The sequence below is a fragment of the Caloenas nicobarica genome, chromosome 1 (assembly GCF_036013445.1).
Source record: "Caloenas nicobarica isolate bCalNic1 chromosome 1, bCalNic1.hap1, whole genome shotgun sequence".
In the NCBI taxonomy this organism is placed as follows: Eukaryota; Metazoa; Chordata; class Aves; order Columbiformes; family Columbidae; genus Caloenas; species Caloenas nicobarica.
The window spans coordinates 185,172,328-185,188,798 of NC_088245.1; the positions used below are offsets into that span (position 1 = coordinate 185,172,328).

The 16,471-nt window shown below is 39.2% G+C and overlaps 2 protein-coding genes across 3 annotated transcripts in view; one reads left to right on the top strand and one right to left on the bottom strand.

Moving 5' to 3' along the window:
- RB1 (RB transcriptional corepressor 1) overlaps nt 1-16,471 on the top strand; it is an 87,559-nt gene that overhangs the window by 47,837 nt on the left and 23,251 nt on the right. The window lies entirely within an intron of this gene.
- LPAR6 (lysophosphatidic acid receptor 6) lies at nt 3,501-6,386 on the bottom strand. Its single transcript, XM_065647466.1, has one exon. It carries the CDS (start codon nt 5,779-5,781, stop codon nt 4,756-4,758), a length of 1,026 nt encoding a protein of 341 aa, XP_065503538.1. The 5' UTR covers nt 5,782-6,386; the 3' UTR covers nt 3,501-4,755.

Genomic DNA, 16,471 nt, shown 5'->3' on the forward strand with positions numbered 1-16,471 from the left:
GGAACTGGATGGGGCGGGGAGGTGATCAATGTGAAAGGCTACAGATTGCTTCAGTGTCAAAGCAGAATCAGAGGATTAGAACAAACTTCTCCATCCAGCTTCTTGCAGAAGTATTAGACTGTGCAAGGATGGCTTTCTGAATTTGCATTAGTCCTAAATGAGTTCTATTGAGTACATTCTGCAAATCTATTCCATAATTGTCAGGTGTATTTATACAATTTTTGCAGCACTCTGATAATGAGATAACAAATGCAGTCCAGACACTTACAGCTTCTATATTTAAGATCATTCTGATTTACAATTTGCCTTAGCTTTTGAAATGTATCCTCTTTCATTTTGTCAGTGATGCTCAAATGCCAGTAGCCCTAAGGTATAAATAATAATAGTCCAGCAAAAAAGGGAACTTGTCAGGATTTACAGGTCTGCCCAGGTGCAAGAACCTTATAGTATTACATTTACTGCTGGAAAAGTATGAACAAGTTGCTCTTCATTGATAAAACTCCTAGAAAATAACTTGGAAGAATAAATAATACTATGCTCAAGTGAGATTTTTCAAAATTATCAGTCTTGGTGTACCATGCTGGGTTTGCTGTAATTTTAGCTGAGTTCTTTATGTAATTCTGAAAAATCTCATCTTTGGCAATGAGGCTGGTTGAAATTACAAATGACAATCACTTTCTCATTTGCTAGAGATGACAGAAGACTGTATAATCAGGAGTGATATGGAGAGGCTGAATGGCAATCAAGTGCTCTGAAAGAAAGGAGGAGGCAGTAATGAAAGTAGTTGATTTGAAACAAAAGGAGGTTGAGGTTCTTTTGTGTGTGTAGGGGGGGCATTGCCTTTTTTTTTAAAATTTTATTCCCCTTCCACACACACAAAAAATGCTAACTTATGAACGCAGAATGATGTGCATGTTAGAAAGTTAACACAAGTTCAAAGGGAGGCACGACAAACTCACAGAGGAAGAAATTTTAGCATTGCTGAACACACAAACACATCTGACCTGGAAAGTCCCAAGATACAACTGATGAATTGGGACAGCATTTGGAGGAGAGAGAGCCCTGTACCCCTTCTGCTGTTATCTCCTTCCCCAGGCATCCAGCCTTGGCCACTGTTGGAGGCCAAATTGTAGATTAGCTGGATGTCCAGGGTCTGATTCAGTACTGGGTCTGATCCAGGGTCTGATCCAGATCCTGATTCGTGTCTTCCACCTGATCTCACAAACTCTTCTCAGATCTTTACATTTCTATGACTGAGGTTGCTTTCTTAGGAAATAAAAGTTTGGAGGTTGATTCCAGTTATGGATTTCTTACCTGCGTGAAGTATCCGTTCTTTTTTTAAGCACTTTAAGATGAAAAATAAAAAGTGGTATTTGACTTGGTATTGGTATTTCCTTAAATGTCAAAAACGTATACTAAGTGAGACAAATTTTGACTTGTATTCTGTTCCTGAGAGAGCCAGAAATTAAAATTTCAAGCTCAACATAAGTATAAAATGGGAAATCTTTTGCTTTTAAATAATGGTATGTTGAGGTAAATTAGAGATGTTGACAGCCTATTTCTTCCTCCTTGTTGTTCAAAACTGCTCTTTAATTGTCTAGTTAGCAATGGCTGCCTACCTTGGTTTAGATCAAAAAAATGCTTGGAGTCCACTAAATCTTCACTACTTTTATTTTTATGGCAAGTGTGCAGTATCTGCACTCTGTAGATGAAGAACCCAGACTACAAAGAACAAATTTGTAAGTTTTCATCCTAAAACTGAATGCCAACCCCCCCTGCATAGACATATGAGTAAAAATAATGTACCTTTAGGAAGCACTGGATGCAACACATTCAGGAGCTCTGACAATATAAGCCTTTTTAATTTGAGATGTCTAGGCATGACTTCAGAGAATAACGCCTCATCTAAATCTAAATTTTGGCATAAGCTCTTACCAGAGAGACAGAAGAGTTGGTATCAAAGGCAGGAGCAGAGGGAAGGAGCGTGGCTGTTCAGGAACGTACCAGTGAAAACATCGCTCCATCCACAGCTGTCCACGATAATCTTGGTGCAGGACTGGAAGCGGTGGAAAAAAATCTCATCCAGTCCTGAATAGCTGGGAGCTTGGCTTTATATCAGCTTGTTGTGGGAGGTACAGTTCACTCCCCCTCTTCTGAATCAGTCAGATTGGGAATTTCTTAAGTAATGGTCAGATTCTCTAAGTGACAGATGTTGCTTTTTTGACTGTGTTCTTGTTTTGGGGTGTGGTTGGTTGTGGTGGTGGTTTTTGTTGCTGTTTGTTTTTTGTTTTGGTTTTGTTGCCTTTTTTTCCCACCCCCTGTGGAAAGAGTGAAATATGTTTAATAATAAAAAAAAAATATAAGTCTTCCTCAAACAGTTTTGAGGTATCAAACTGTTAGCTGGCGGGAAAGCTATTGTGCCATGTTGCACTATGCTGTCCCAAAAAACAGGAGCTACTACCCTGCCAAAAGAGCTACTCTTCATGTTTCCCAAGGCTTTTTGAGCTAATACACCAAGGAAGGTCTGGCTTAAAAGAGAGTACCCATACATGGGACTTTATCTGCTTGTTCTGCTTTTAAGTCAGTGATTTTTTTTTTTTTCTTTTTCCCCCCCCTGCTCCTGCCCCGTAGTTTCACAATCTCAGGAGGAGCAGCTTCTCTTTGCCAGGGTGAGGCTGCAGGGTGTTTGCTGCTGTAACGCAGTGGTGTTGCTGGACAAGTTGTCACTCAACCGAGTAACAGCTTTGCCACGTTTGGGGAGAGTCGTAGTCCAGAAACACAGCCCAGCAGTGACATCAGGGGCTTTTGTCCCAAACTTTTTGGAGGGAGTCTAATATTAAACAGACTCTTTAGAGAGAGATGCATTGAGACATTAGAGATGCGTATCTGGCTTTTGAATTTTGGATTTGCCAGTGACATACGTAAAACATGCACAGAACTACTCATGGTAGGCTTTTTATGCGTTTTTCTGCAGTTGCATATGAATGGGAAGAGTTTAGGATTCCCAGCGAAGATAACTGCCTATTTTCAGATATTATGCAGACGTTTATGTCTGTGCTATCTTTGTAGCTTAGCTCATGCTATTTGAATTTTTTCTTTCAGAAGCTGTGCGGAGAAAGATTTATAATGATGGTAAATTTAAAATTCAATCAACATTAATTTCTAGCAGTCTTCGAGTAACTCAGTTTTCCAGTAGCAGTAATGTACAGTTGATTTACAACAATTAAGCAAAAGCTTCGCAAAGGGAGGTAAACTCAGTCAGATAACTTAAAATTTATTCTGACAGCTCAATATGCTTTTTCTCCAAAATTGATTTGCACTTTTGTATATTGCTCTGAAGTAAAAATGCCTCAATGCTATATCTGTGTTGCAACAGACTGCCCAAAATCTGAAGTGCAAATTAATTTTAACTGTTTTATTCTTGACACTGTTTTGGGGGAGGAAAAACCAACACTTGCTATTTACTTTTACCTTTACGTATTTATTTAATTTTACAGCAGTGTTAAATTAATGTTGAAGAAAATGTACAAAATGTTCTAATAGCTGAGAAACATACATAGCAGGATGTTTTAAAGCACTCTTGTCTATATATTCCTGTTTGTAACAGTAATATGCATAGATTTCTCCATTTACATAGCTTTGACTTTTTGAAGTGTGTAATTTAATTTTGCCAGCATGTAGACCCAAGTAATTTATTTTTATACTTTATAAATTTTGCAAGAAAATAGCATTTGAAATTTTAAATGCTCATGTTAAAAATATTTATAGGACACACAGACTGAGGGGAATTTTCACTCTAAAAGTTACTGTTGTCTTGAATTTTGTTATGGGATGCCAAATAGTTTCCTAGAAGAAATATTTGGGTTGATGTACATGATCATTTGTAGTTAGCAACAGTCCTGTTTTTCTAAGAAACTACTACTTTGAGATTGAATTACCTTATTTGGAGGACGTTATTTTGCTCAAAAGATGTGTTGAGTAGAAGAACCTCTCACAAAAGTGCTTAGTAAAGTGGTACTGTACCTAAAGCACTAACTTCAGTCATCAGAGGTTTTGTTATAATTACACAGACATCTGAGGCAGAGGTGAGAAGAAAAACCAGTTTGTCTGAGTTGTTTCCTGATGCCCTAAACTACCAGAAGATTTAACTGCTTTGTGGGGGCCAGGCTTGTGGAGAGAGCATATATTTTATCAGATAAACCTGGGAGAAATTAAATTCTTGTAGCCCACTGATCGAAGCCTCCTGTGAACATAATGGTTCCTAAGAAGGAGGGTGGAGAAAATAGCGAAGAGGAAACTCCAGAGCAGACACAGTAGCTGAAGTGATAAGATCAATACGGTGCAGTTTTCCTCAGTAACTGCATCCTGCTCTGTAAACCAGGTAGTTTCACTCCCATCCTCAGTAACTTGGAAACCTCTATCATTAAAAAAAAAAGCAACTGTTTTAACTTCAGGAAAAAACCCCACCTACTGTTTCATTTATTTCTGGCTTGACAGACACTCTTTGGACTTTAGTTAACCTAATCCGAAACCAAAAGCACATTTCTAACATACGGCCTGTCAGAACAGACATTTGACATAAATTCTTAAAATACTTTTTCTGTGTACTATTATGCTTAACACTTTTACAGTCTTATAGTAAACTTTTCTGATGTGAAGAAAGTGTAACATTTACATATCAGCATATATTTTCACAGCCGAAGAAATGTGCAGGCTTCTAATTCCAGCTTAGTCCCAGTAGTCTTGTAATACAGTTCATATTGTGGAGTCACTGTCAGATATTTTCATTTTTATGGTCTGAAGGCTGTGTTGAATGAAGTTTTCTGAAACCGGTCTTTCGGAGAATCTGACATCCCGCGTTCTAGTGGACCGGTTCTTTTTTATCGAATTTTGAATTGTATCCGATGTAAAGTAATAGACTATAGGGTCAAAACAGCAGTTTGAAACGGCGATGCACAGAGTGACAGGGTACATAGTCCTGACTGCAGTGACCACTGAACAATTAATCCAGGTCTGTGTTCTCATAAGAGAGTAAAGTATTAAGGTAACATTATAAGGCACAAAGCAGAAGCAGAATATCACCAAATGGACAAAAATCATTTTGAGTACCTTATTCTTGCTTAATTTATTCCGACTTAATGTAAGTGGTTTATTCAAGGTCCGTAAGACCATGGTAGAGCAGGTCACGTTCAAGATCAGTGGAATGAAGAACCCAACTGTTTCAATGAAGATAACAATCCGGGATAGGTAGGTTTTCCATGTGTCCTCTGAAAAGTTTTCAAAACAAGTTCTCTGTTCAGTATTATTACGGCGGTTTGTAGACTGGAAAAAGCTGGCTGGTGTGCTGCCTGCTAACACGGTTATCCATACCGCAGCGCAGACAATTTTTGCGTTCCTTTTGGTTCGGAGAGTCTTAGATCGAAAGGGGTGCACTATAGCTAAAAAGCGATCTACACTTATGCAAGTCAGAAATAAAATGCTCCCGTACATATTTGTGTAAAAGAGGGTGACAGAAATCTTGCAAAGAATGTCTCCAAATGGCCAGTTTCTTGCCACAAAGTAATAAATCCTGAAGGGTAATGTAAACACAAAAAGCAGATCTGACGTTGCTAAATTAAGCATGTAAGTTGTAGTCTCATTTCGCACTTTTAATGTGCAAGTAAAAATGTAGATAGCAACACAGTTTGCTATGAGGCCAAGAACAAAAACCATACTAAAGATACACCCATATAAAGTATATTTAAAGGAGTCCTCTGTGGAACAATTAGAGCTTACCATCATAATGGTATATTTAAAATTCCTGTGATTTGGAGGTTTCCCTGGTATTTTTATTGCAACTTTGTTTTAAATCCCAGAAGAACTTGCAGATGTATTTGAACTGTGTGCTTTGGTAAGTTTGTGACACCGTAAAGCTTCAGAGAAGAAACACAAGCTCTGTAGCAGGGGAGTCCATCTCCAGCAGTGATCACCAGGTCACTCTTCCAAGTGCTGTTTGTAATCGCATAGCCAGCCTTTGAAAGTCAAAAAACATATTTGCGGCAGATGAGGTCATCCCGAAGCCTGCTCAGTTCCATTTTTTCCCCTCCAATTCGACGCAGCTCTTGTAAGAACTTTCTGCCTTATTCCTCGCTGCAGATCGTGATGGGGAAGTCATGTCCATCCAAGTTTGCTGGGAACGCGTGCTTTAGAAAACGAGTTCCCGGACGCCGCAAAGTGTCAGCGCTTGCATTTCTCTCCCAGCTTGCTTTCTGTAAAACGAGCTTTTCAGCTCCCGGGAGCTCTTTTTGGGCTGGCTCGCCCCGTGGGGCGGGAAGAGAGCTGTTTGCCAGGGCAGACACGAAATTCCAGAGCGTGTTTGTTCCTGCAGAGCGTGGCAGCCGCTCGCCAGCCCGGCTCCTTCTGGAGAGGAGAGGAAAGAACTGGGGCGATTTGTAGCATGACATCACAGGAAGAAGAGGTCGGACTCGCTGAAGAATGGTTTCAATTCTGTTTGTTTGCCTTCCCCTAATCTGATAATGTGTCTGCTGGGACTGTACCTTGCAGGCAGTGCAAATGGTCACCAGCAGCAGGCTCCTGTTAACTCTTTCCATGCTCCCCGAAAGGTCCTTTGTAGATGTTGCTGAGTCCGAAAGCTTCATCACAAAGTCTTTTCAGTTAGGAAATTTTTTCAGTGTCTGAATAACCCTTGCGCCTTAAAATCCCTGTTTTTCTTTCGAGATGCTATTCTTTGTGGGATTTTTGTTTTTATGTACGATTGAGCTAATGTTACATTTTTTGATAGATACCTTTGCTTGTGAGAGATAACACGTTAACTACCAGAAATCAGCTTAGTTCTATCTTGATTCCCTCAATACACTGGTACAAACTTCAGGAGTGACAAAGTAACATTGATAGGTAATTAAATAATTTCACCAAATAATTACTGAAAGAGAGAGGCATAAAGATTATAAACCTGTGGGTTGCTCTTGGATATTCCCAGGACTGAGATGTTTTGCAGTGGGAGGAGAAATTTTTAGCTTGCTCCATATTAGAAAGGATATCCCAGGCTCTGTTTCTAATCAGAAGGATGGTTCTTTTTACAAAAAGGAAAAAAAAGCTTGAATTTTTAAAAAAAATTGTAGTACAGAAAGCATTTTCTTCAATATGAAAGCAAAGAATTTATGTACCAAAATAAATACTGCGCTAAGCAGTTTTCTGATAATACAGAGGAGTCCAGTTATCGCACATACACAAAATACTCCCATTAGTCACTGATTAATGAAATGAAAACATGTCGTAACTAATTAAATTGTTAAGTAAATATAAAAAAAAGCAGCTCTTCTTGCCTTTAGGGGCAGATATGAGATAAATCTCAGTTTAGACAGACTCATTTATTTAGCAACAGCTTGGATAGACTCACTTCTGGCATCAAAACCAGTCTATTTCTAAGACTTAGAATAACAAATCTCTTCATATCTGGCTGGGTGGCATGGTTCTTTTGAACTAGATTTTAATCAGTTGTACCTAAGCAAGGCTCTGGGCAAAACCTTTCTAGTCTGCTGTAAAGGAGAGTAAATAATAGCACTTCACAGGGTTTTGGCATAGTTTCTTAATGTAAAGTATGTCAGACAATATTCAGGAACATGCAAAAATGGGTCTTGCTTATTTTATTTCAAGTTTTCTTGATAAGTTTCTTCTGTGAAAGTCTTTCACCTTGATTTTGAGGTGAAATCAAGCAGTTTCACTTCAACAGGCTATAACCACAAGAAACCCTTTGGACTACTTTTGAATTCATACTTAACCATAAAGCGTAGTGTATTTTCCACTTCTAAGGCAACAGGAACGGCAAATGTGAGCTTGGTTGAGTCTCTTATGTGTCCAATTTAACTTATACCTTAGCATAAATTTGCCTTACCTGGCTTTCCTCAAAAAAGCAGTTGTCACGTGGTTAAATTTTGTTGTTATTCCCGGCAGCTTTGCATGGTAAAAGGAGAGTGTTCCTGTAAGAGTCCGTGAGTTTTGCATGGGACCTTGAGAGCTCTGAGCTCGGTTTTCCTGCCCCGGCTTAGTCTGCACAGGAAAACTGCGTGGGGCAGGCTGAGTTACTGGAATGAAAATACCTCAAGTACAGAAATCTGTCGTCATGTGTCAAAACCTCAAGCAGTATTTCACGTTTAGAGAGAGAAACGAAATGAGTAGGTCCCTTTTGTCAGTACCCGTTTTTCTGTTTGGGCAGAGGTGTGGGTGCACAGAGGAAGGGTGGGGACGTCTGACCAGGGACACTGGCCATTTTACTGTGGTAAACGTGTTTCAGAGCAATCGTAAAGGTGCGTCCTCATCCTTCAGTTCATCTGCCTGAGTCCCTGCCTCGTGGTGGCCCGTGTTATTCCTCTGTTACAAACACGAGCACCACTCAGAGGTGTATTTTAGGGACTTGAGTATATGCTTCTGCTGTCTTTGGGACTTTCTCTTGCTCCTGCACCTTTTTGGTGCGGAACAGTATGTGCACCTTAAACTAATTGAAGACCTAAGTGGTATTTGTATGCTTCCAGAAATAGCATTCAGCTGCAGGGTTTCCTCCACCTGCAGAAGAAAATTTGAAAACCCCAAGTTGACAGGTTTTCACTTAATCTCGTGTTTCAGTGAGCAGGTATACGACTGGGCGGGCATTCTGACTCATTTGAGTATAAAAGCGTGAATGACAAAGGTGAATCGCTTACCCCTTTTCTTAAATCAGATGTGGCTGACTGTCGTCAAGCCGCGTTTTGGTTTGTGTGAGCTTCTCTGAGCTGGAGAAGCTGCATTAGTGCCCCACGAGCCGCAGGAATCAAAAGCCGCCTCCCTTCTGGCTTGGCTCCGGTGTGAGCTGGGGGGAACTTCATCCCGCTTGGATCACGTTTCAAAATGTTGGGCTCTGTGCTGTCAGATTTGGAAAAGGTTTATGTTGTTATGGTTATTATGTGGTAATGACCTTGCTTATGCTCCTTAACCATGGGCAGATTTCCCTTTGGGATGGGGAGGGCGGGCGGGCAGGAGGAAGCAGCTGCAGGGACGGCCCTGAACACTTAGGGTGTGTGTGGTTTTTTTTTTTTTTTTTTTCCCTCCAAAGGAAACGATGCTGCCACCGCAGGGAGATGTAAGTCTGTCTGCCTTCCTGCGTCAGAGGCGAGAATGAGTTTGGACCTGTCATTTGTTGGTAGTGTGAGATGAGCGAAGATTGCGTTTCCATCAACAGGCTGCCTGTGGCTCTTGAGGAGGCACCGAAGGCAGAGTGAGCGTGGGCTCCTCAAGCCGAGAGCTGATGAGATGCTTCAAATCATCTCTCACTTCAGCAGTGAACGGATTTTGTACGCTCCTTCAGTCGGTTACCGCTTAACTCTGCTTATATGAGTTTAGATACCTGAGTTTAGATATCTAGGACTCTTGTCGCCCTTGAGTGATCTTGGATTTGTGTAGCAAACCTATTCCAGTGTTGAACAGAGAGGCAGAAGAAGTCCTTATAACCCAAGCAGTGTGCTGGGAGAGCGGCTGTAGGACTCTGCCACCAACAGCTGCTGCTTCCTCCTACCCCCAGGTGTCCCAGAGTTGGAGACTTACTCTCATTTAGGACACAGGGGCAGGATGCCTTAAATTCAGAACTCCAAGTAGAGTGGTAAAGAGTGGAATAAAACAAGTATTGGAAGGTTTTCCAGGCCTTCGGAGTTGTTTTGGCCAGTGTTGTGTGTTCTTCTGTTACCTGAGTCTTCAGTGTTGGAATCAAACAGAAGTTGTAGTCAAAGGTGAAATGAATATTGAACTTGCCTTGTGCACTACAATTAGGGTGACACTGATGCTACTATTAAAAGCTCTTACTTTAGAGGAAAAAACCATTAATAACATTGTAATAAATTCTTACAGTGCTTTCAAAGCATGAGTACGCACTGTTAAATGAAGGTTCTCAGAGATGCACAAGAGACTGGATGTAACTACATTATTCTATAACTAATGTTACTGCTTTTAGAGGCACAACTGCATTTGTTCTCACTTTGTTTAACCAAACTTATGCAAAGAACTTGTGCTATCTGTCACAATGAAGACAAACCCTGGCAGGACTGTATTTTCTTTGCCCTGACTGTTGTTATTTATCCAGTCATTTTCATGTGTTTTAGCATTTTTAGTCTATTTACTGGAGTTTCTCTTTGAGCGTGTGTATGTACAGGAAGGAATTTATTATGGTTGAGTGGTAGGGCTGGGAGCCAGGAGGTCTGTTTCTGGCTGTGCCACAGATTTTCTGTTCCAGTCCTGGCAAAGTTTTCTGTGACTTTGTGCTTTAACTTCTCTCCGTGTAAGAGCTCATTTGCTTCCCCACTGGGATGCGAGGCCGTCTTAATTGTTAAATATTGTTTGAAGTCCTTGGATGGAGAGCCCTCTATTAAATATGATATTGAGATAATTATAGTGGCTAGTGAATGTGATAAAGATGTGGGAAGATTAAAATTTTGTCTGTTTAGATGAGATTGCTGCCAAGCAAAAATATCTGTTAAAATACTTCACTTAATTCAACTCCGTAAGTCCACCTATGGAGACAGTGTCAAATAGTTAGCGTACTGAAAATTCCCTTTTTCCCTCCTTAAAAATTTTCAAGTGTAGTACACAAGTCTTCAAATGAGTGTTATAAGATTTATGGTGAACAGACTTTTTATATATCCAGACTAATCCTGCGTGACTATTGCATAGCCAGTTAGAGACTCTGTATCAGGAAACTTGTTAGTTTAATGCAAGTGAAACTACATGTACAAATTACAAGTAAAAGTTAAAAGAAAACTGTAAATATTTTCCTCTGAAAGTCTGAGTGACCTTTTAGAACCGGGTTTCCTGATTAGTTTTTGTGTTACTAGCTATGTCCTAAAACATAGCTGCCAAAAATCTTTCAAAAAAAAAAAAAAGGCAAGAGATGCTAAAGTAATTGGGCTGTAAGTCTGTTAGCTTCTCTAAGTTAAAATAATTTCTCTATATGCGTAATTGCTTAAAAAAGGAAAAGGAAGCTCACAATAAAAGGAGAGTTCTTCATTCCTGTGCATTTGAAATGCTTCTCTTTTTCTCTTTAGAATTTTCTTTTTTCCTTTATAGGAAACACAACTGTTCCTCTCCTGCCTCCAGAAAGAAGAAACAATTTCTCTCCTTTTGTATAAATTTAGGCTGCTAGAGTCCCTTATTTTTTTTTTTCTCAGCACTTGTATTCTAGGAGAGGATGGCTTTTTAAACCCAAATATATGTATAGCAATTTTGCAATCTGTCTAAACTTGAGCACAACGGATTGCTTTAGTTCTTTGTTCTTAAAGATATGTGCAATGAATATGACAATCATACTTTAAGAAATGCCACTTTTATCCAATTTCTAGTGCTGAAACACTTATTCACAGTGGTTTTTTTATGTCTGTTTGTGAATAAGCTGTCTTTTTGAACCACTTCAGTTAGTTATGTGAAGTCCCTTCCATGCTGTTTCCTATACAGTCCTTTATATATCTGGTATTGCAAAGATGAGCAGACTACAGAGAATGTCTTTAGGAATATTATGTAAAAGTTGATATAGGCGGAAAGGAAAACCAACATGCGCACATTGATAATTTTAAGCAACTAAGAGGCAAATAAGTATATTCTGTTGCTTTCCAACCTGGAACCCTCTTCTTTGAAGTGGAATTTTGGATCTAAAGTGCTGCTGTTGGGATTGTGTTCAGTTATTGCAGTATCCCTTAGCGTAATATAATCCTTCAGAATACTTACAAGTCTGCTTGAGGTTTTCTAAATACTCTAATTTATGGGGGAACTTCTTAACCAAATGAGAAAATGGGAGAATCTTTAAAAATATTATTAATTTGAAATTATTTTTCTTGTTTCATTTTGATTTTGCGTAAAAGCTTTTTGGAGCAGAGTTTTGGGAAAAGTTTCCCATGCACAGTGGTGGAGAAAAGTGCAGAACTGCGTCCTGGAGTTTGTCATACCAGTTCTGAGATTTTTAGAATATTTAATTTCAGAAAATATCATATGTGTCCTCTGCTTACATTTTAGAGCTTGGTTTTGGTATTATTTGGTTTGTTGTCCACAATAGTTGAGATAGAGAAAAAGAGATTAGTTTTTTTAAAGCACAAAACTGCAAGTTTGAAAGTAATTTTTGTGAAAGTGCTGACAGAAATGTGCAGTGTCTAATGGTAAAATAAACTTTGTTATCTCAAAGGTCCAGTTAATGCTAATGAATACATTAGGCTTACCTGGAATTATGTAAATGGTATCATAGTATATGCAGAATGGTTGTTTGCATTGTAAATACACTTGAGCAGTTACAGCACTGTTTTAGGCCACTAACAGATGACTGGTAAATACTTGCAGGAAGTTACCTTTTTTGTGCAACTCATGGAGAGTCCCAGCAGCGGTTTTAGCTTACATTCTCAGATGTTTTGATGTGAAAATAAATTTTCCTGAGCATGTGATTATAAAGGTATCCAGCGGGAGCAAGCAGTAATTGGATAAGAGATTGTCAACATGTCCATTTATTATCCGATATATTTAAAAAGGTGGTTCCATCTCCCTCCCATATATGCAGCAACAGCAGGTGAGAAATGCCTCATGTACTTAACCCTCCCCTGCAGCCTCAACTTTGAATTCTTCATTTTCTGTAGTTAGGAACAGTGTATGTGTGTTAGGGGCTGCTGATTTAAGCCTCCGAGTCTCACTTTAATGGAGAAATTGCTTTGCACGAAGAACAAAATCACCATTTCTGTTGCATCTTTCGAGTAATTTAATTACCTCACTTGGCAAGATAGGAAACTCTTTAGAGATAATTGAAGATGGTTCTGCTGCTATGTAGTACAGTATTTCTCAGGGGCCCTATGGTATATGTAGTACATATTGTACAAATGTTTCTTAGGGACAGTGACATGGAGAGTTGGCAGTTTAAAACAGGTATCCAGGTACATCCTGAGGTGATATTAAAATTAAAGTTCTTCATGTATACTGCAGTGTATTCCACAGAGAAGAGACAATATGGTATTGTGCATTAGAAGTATATATGAGACATTAGAGGATTACGACATATAAGTAAATCTAGTTGATCTTAACAGTAGGCTGGTGAGGTTAGATAATGTGAAATCTTTTCAAGCTTTAATCTATGGATTGAGTGATGTAAAAGGGATGGGCTAAAAAGCAAAGTAAAGGATCATAAAGATGAAAGTTTGAAAAATGGACACTAATATTGTTCAGAGGGAAGGAAAACGGAAAAAGGATTAGTAAACAATCTTAGCAATGTTGGTTTTCAATGGATAGGGATGGGATGAAAGCAGTTTCTAAAATGTCAGGTAGGAAGAGAGATGCCTTAATTAGAACAAAGTATCTGAGTTCCTGAATTCCTGTTTGCATTTCTTGGAACTTTGAAAAAAAAAAAGTGTTTATTCAATCACTCAAACACGATTGAATAATGTCAGTATTTGAAATTTCTCTGCACTGTATAGGCAGGAAATAAGTAAAATGGCTTTCTATAACAATGTGGCAAAATCTGGCTCCATTCAGGCTTATACTTTCTGAATCATAGGATTAGAAATTCGAAGTTTGAGTTGGCAAAATTTTGCCAAATGTTCCATGACTAAAAATTCTTACTCAAAATGCTTTGCAAGTGCAAAACATGACTTTTCTTAAAAAATAAATCAGCTGCTATAGTAAGCAATTACTAGGAATGATAGGAAGGAAACAGAAGCAGCTTCATGAATAATTTCAAGATCTATTCCAAACATACAGGATTAAAAGGGACTTGTAGAAAGACATTTGTAATTTGCTTAGTTCAAAGGTAATTTTTTTTTTTTTCAGATCTTTAGTTTAAGTTTTTGCCCAACAGGTATTCTCTGGTCAGGACTGAGGCAGGCTGGTTCCATGTCAGGATTAGTGGTGTTTATCCATGTACTTTTTGAGGAAGTATTTCACTTTCATGCCAAATTACTTGCAACCACCACATCAAGTGCTTGCAGTCTCTTGCAGTTCTGGCCAAATGGAGTACTCTGATTTTTGTATGAGAGGATTTTAGCTTCTACTTGTTAGAGACAGCACAAAGCCCACAGTCACATTCCTATTTTTTTTTTATGAAGGATAACATTATGAAGCTATTGAAAGAATTTACCGTAGTCATTCAGTAAAATTTATGTGGATTCATACAGTTAAAAACCAACCAACAACAAAAAAACCCACAAAACCAAACAAAAGCCCCAAACAAACCAAACCAAACAAAAAAACCTATGGTACTAATTTGTTTTCCTTCACGAAACTGGAATGTAAGAAGTTAGGAAAAAAAAAAGTTTCATGAGAGTTGTTCAAGCTGGTAAGCTAATTAGTATAGATAAATAGTGACATGAAAATGCTTGTCTGGGGAGAACTGCTGCCAAAAACCAGAACTTGGACTTGATTAATGTAAAGAACTATTGCTTTCTAAATGTGTAAGTCAGCAAATAACCTCTTTAAATTCTGCAGCGTAAGATCACTTAAATGATTATTTAGCATATCATTAGAACCGGTAAACAACTATTACAAGTACTTCAGCTGACTTTACCCCCACAACTGCTCTTTCCTTCTAGTCCATATCCTGAAGCTTCAGTACTTCATGAACTTTTTTATTACATTGTTGGTGGCATCTAGCAGTTGTATTTTCAGTGTGCCAACCACCTAATAGCTAGAAGGTAAGAAAGAAACTGTCAAAACTGTGGAGGAAGGACAAAGAACAAATATTTGGGGGGATATTTTTAACATTTTCTGCTGAAATCTTGGAAGGGTTGCAACGAGCCTCTGAAATGTAAAAAGTAGCATAAGTTTGAAAAGGAAAAGCTATTTTTCCATCAGCTAAGCTTCTACAGATGTCTGAAGGTTGGTCAAAAGACCTTCTGTCATGAATGAACCATTTTCACTTGAATCTGTTTGAATATCTTCCTGGAAGAGGCAAGATGTTCATCTGGGAGATACTGGTTGACCTGGCAGGAGAGGGGAGGATGGAACCCACATCTTGTAGCCTGAGCAAGTGTTTTCTTTACAAGGGATTTCTCATCCTTTGCTGTTAGACAGTGAGTCTGTTGTCTGACAACCAGGGTCTGGTACCTGGTGTGCAATAAGCCAGTCTTACACACAGATTTGTTTACTCAACGTTTGCGCAAGAGTGGGTGCTAGGTGGTAATTCCACAAAGCTAGCAGACCTCAGGTTCCAAGACTTTGATTATTTATACATTGGTATGTACTGAACCCTTCCTTTCTAATACATATGCATTCCTACTTATGTGTTAATTGGCTAAGAGTTTTCTTGCCTTCATTTAATGATACAGCATCTTAAAAATTCACATTCAGTGGGTTGGGGTTGTCCTTGGGTGGTGGGCAACCTCCAGAGTAGAGGTGTGGTTTTCATATTATAATTAGCTAGTTCACTTTCAGGACACCAATTAGTGGAACTTTGCTGACTTACGAAGTTAGTTTAGATAAGGATGCTGACACTCAAGGATATACATCCATTATTTTAAATACTTTTGACCTTCTGCTCCTTGTTATAGATATCCCGTTACTAATTATCATCAGTGTATTCCTTGTTAGAGTAAATAACATCACCGTAACTTCTAACAGTCATCAAGTCCTCTGAAACAAGGTGTTCAGCCTCAGAAAAAGGCACTGCATCGAGAACAGAAGCTTTCCCCTGCAGTTCCCAGTCACCTGTCCATGGAACAGGGTTTGGGTCCTCTGGGAGCTTCCAGCGGCGGTGGCAGAGCGAGGATGCGGGCCGTGGTGCGCGGCCTGCGCTGTCCTGCGCAGCCGTCACTCAAGGTCCTGGGTTTTGTCAAAGTTTCTCAGCTGCCATCTGTGATGGCTTAGTGGTTCAGTGGTATAGCTGGAAAAAGTTAACTTCTGGCTACACGAGTCCTTCATGTCTGGGGTGGAAGCAGTAGTGCCTAAAGTTGTTAGCTGGAAGTTTCAATAGGTATTAGTTACCTCATCTTTGAAAGAAAAAATGAAAATGTTGGTTGATATGGAGGCAGGGGATAAGAGTAGATTAGGTGCCTATTATTTAGGAAAGACCACAAAGATCTTTCTTCTGCTTACAAATATTATTTTAACTCTCGCTACACTTTTTGAATTAATGGGATTCCAATATGGCTTTTATGATTGACTTAAACAGTTTGAATGTGGGCTGTCACTTGAAGTAACCCTCCTACCATCCCTTCAGGCCACTCTCTGCTTCTTCCCTTGTGTTGTGTGGGTGTGTGCACTCAGCTGAATGAAGAGACCTATTTGGTTTAAAACTAACCCTAACAAATGTATGGTTTCCAGTGTCATAGCTGTGCTAACACTGAAGCAAGGGATGGAGCAGGAACTGCAGATGTGTAACTTAGGGAAACACGAGTGCACTTACACTGATTTAAGCCAATTGTGAGGCCATGCTGTAAGTGTTGTGGCAGAGCGTTCAACTTTGAGGCTTTCCAATCTTTACTATTTAGCC

What these genes read in the sequence shown, in the direction of transcription:
- LPAR6 (XM_065647466.1), bottom strand. Translation starts at nt 5,781, where the DNA reads ATGATGGTAAGCTCTAATTGTTCCACAGAGGACTCCTTTAAATATACT.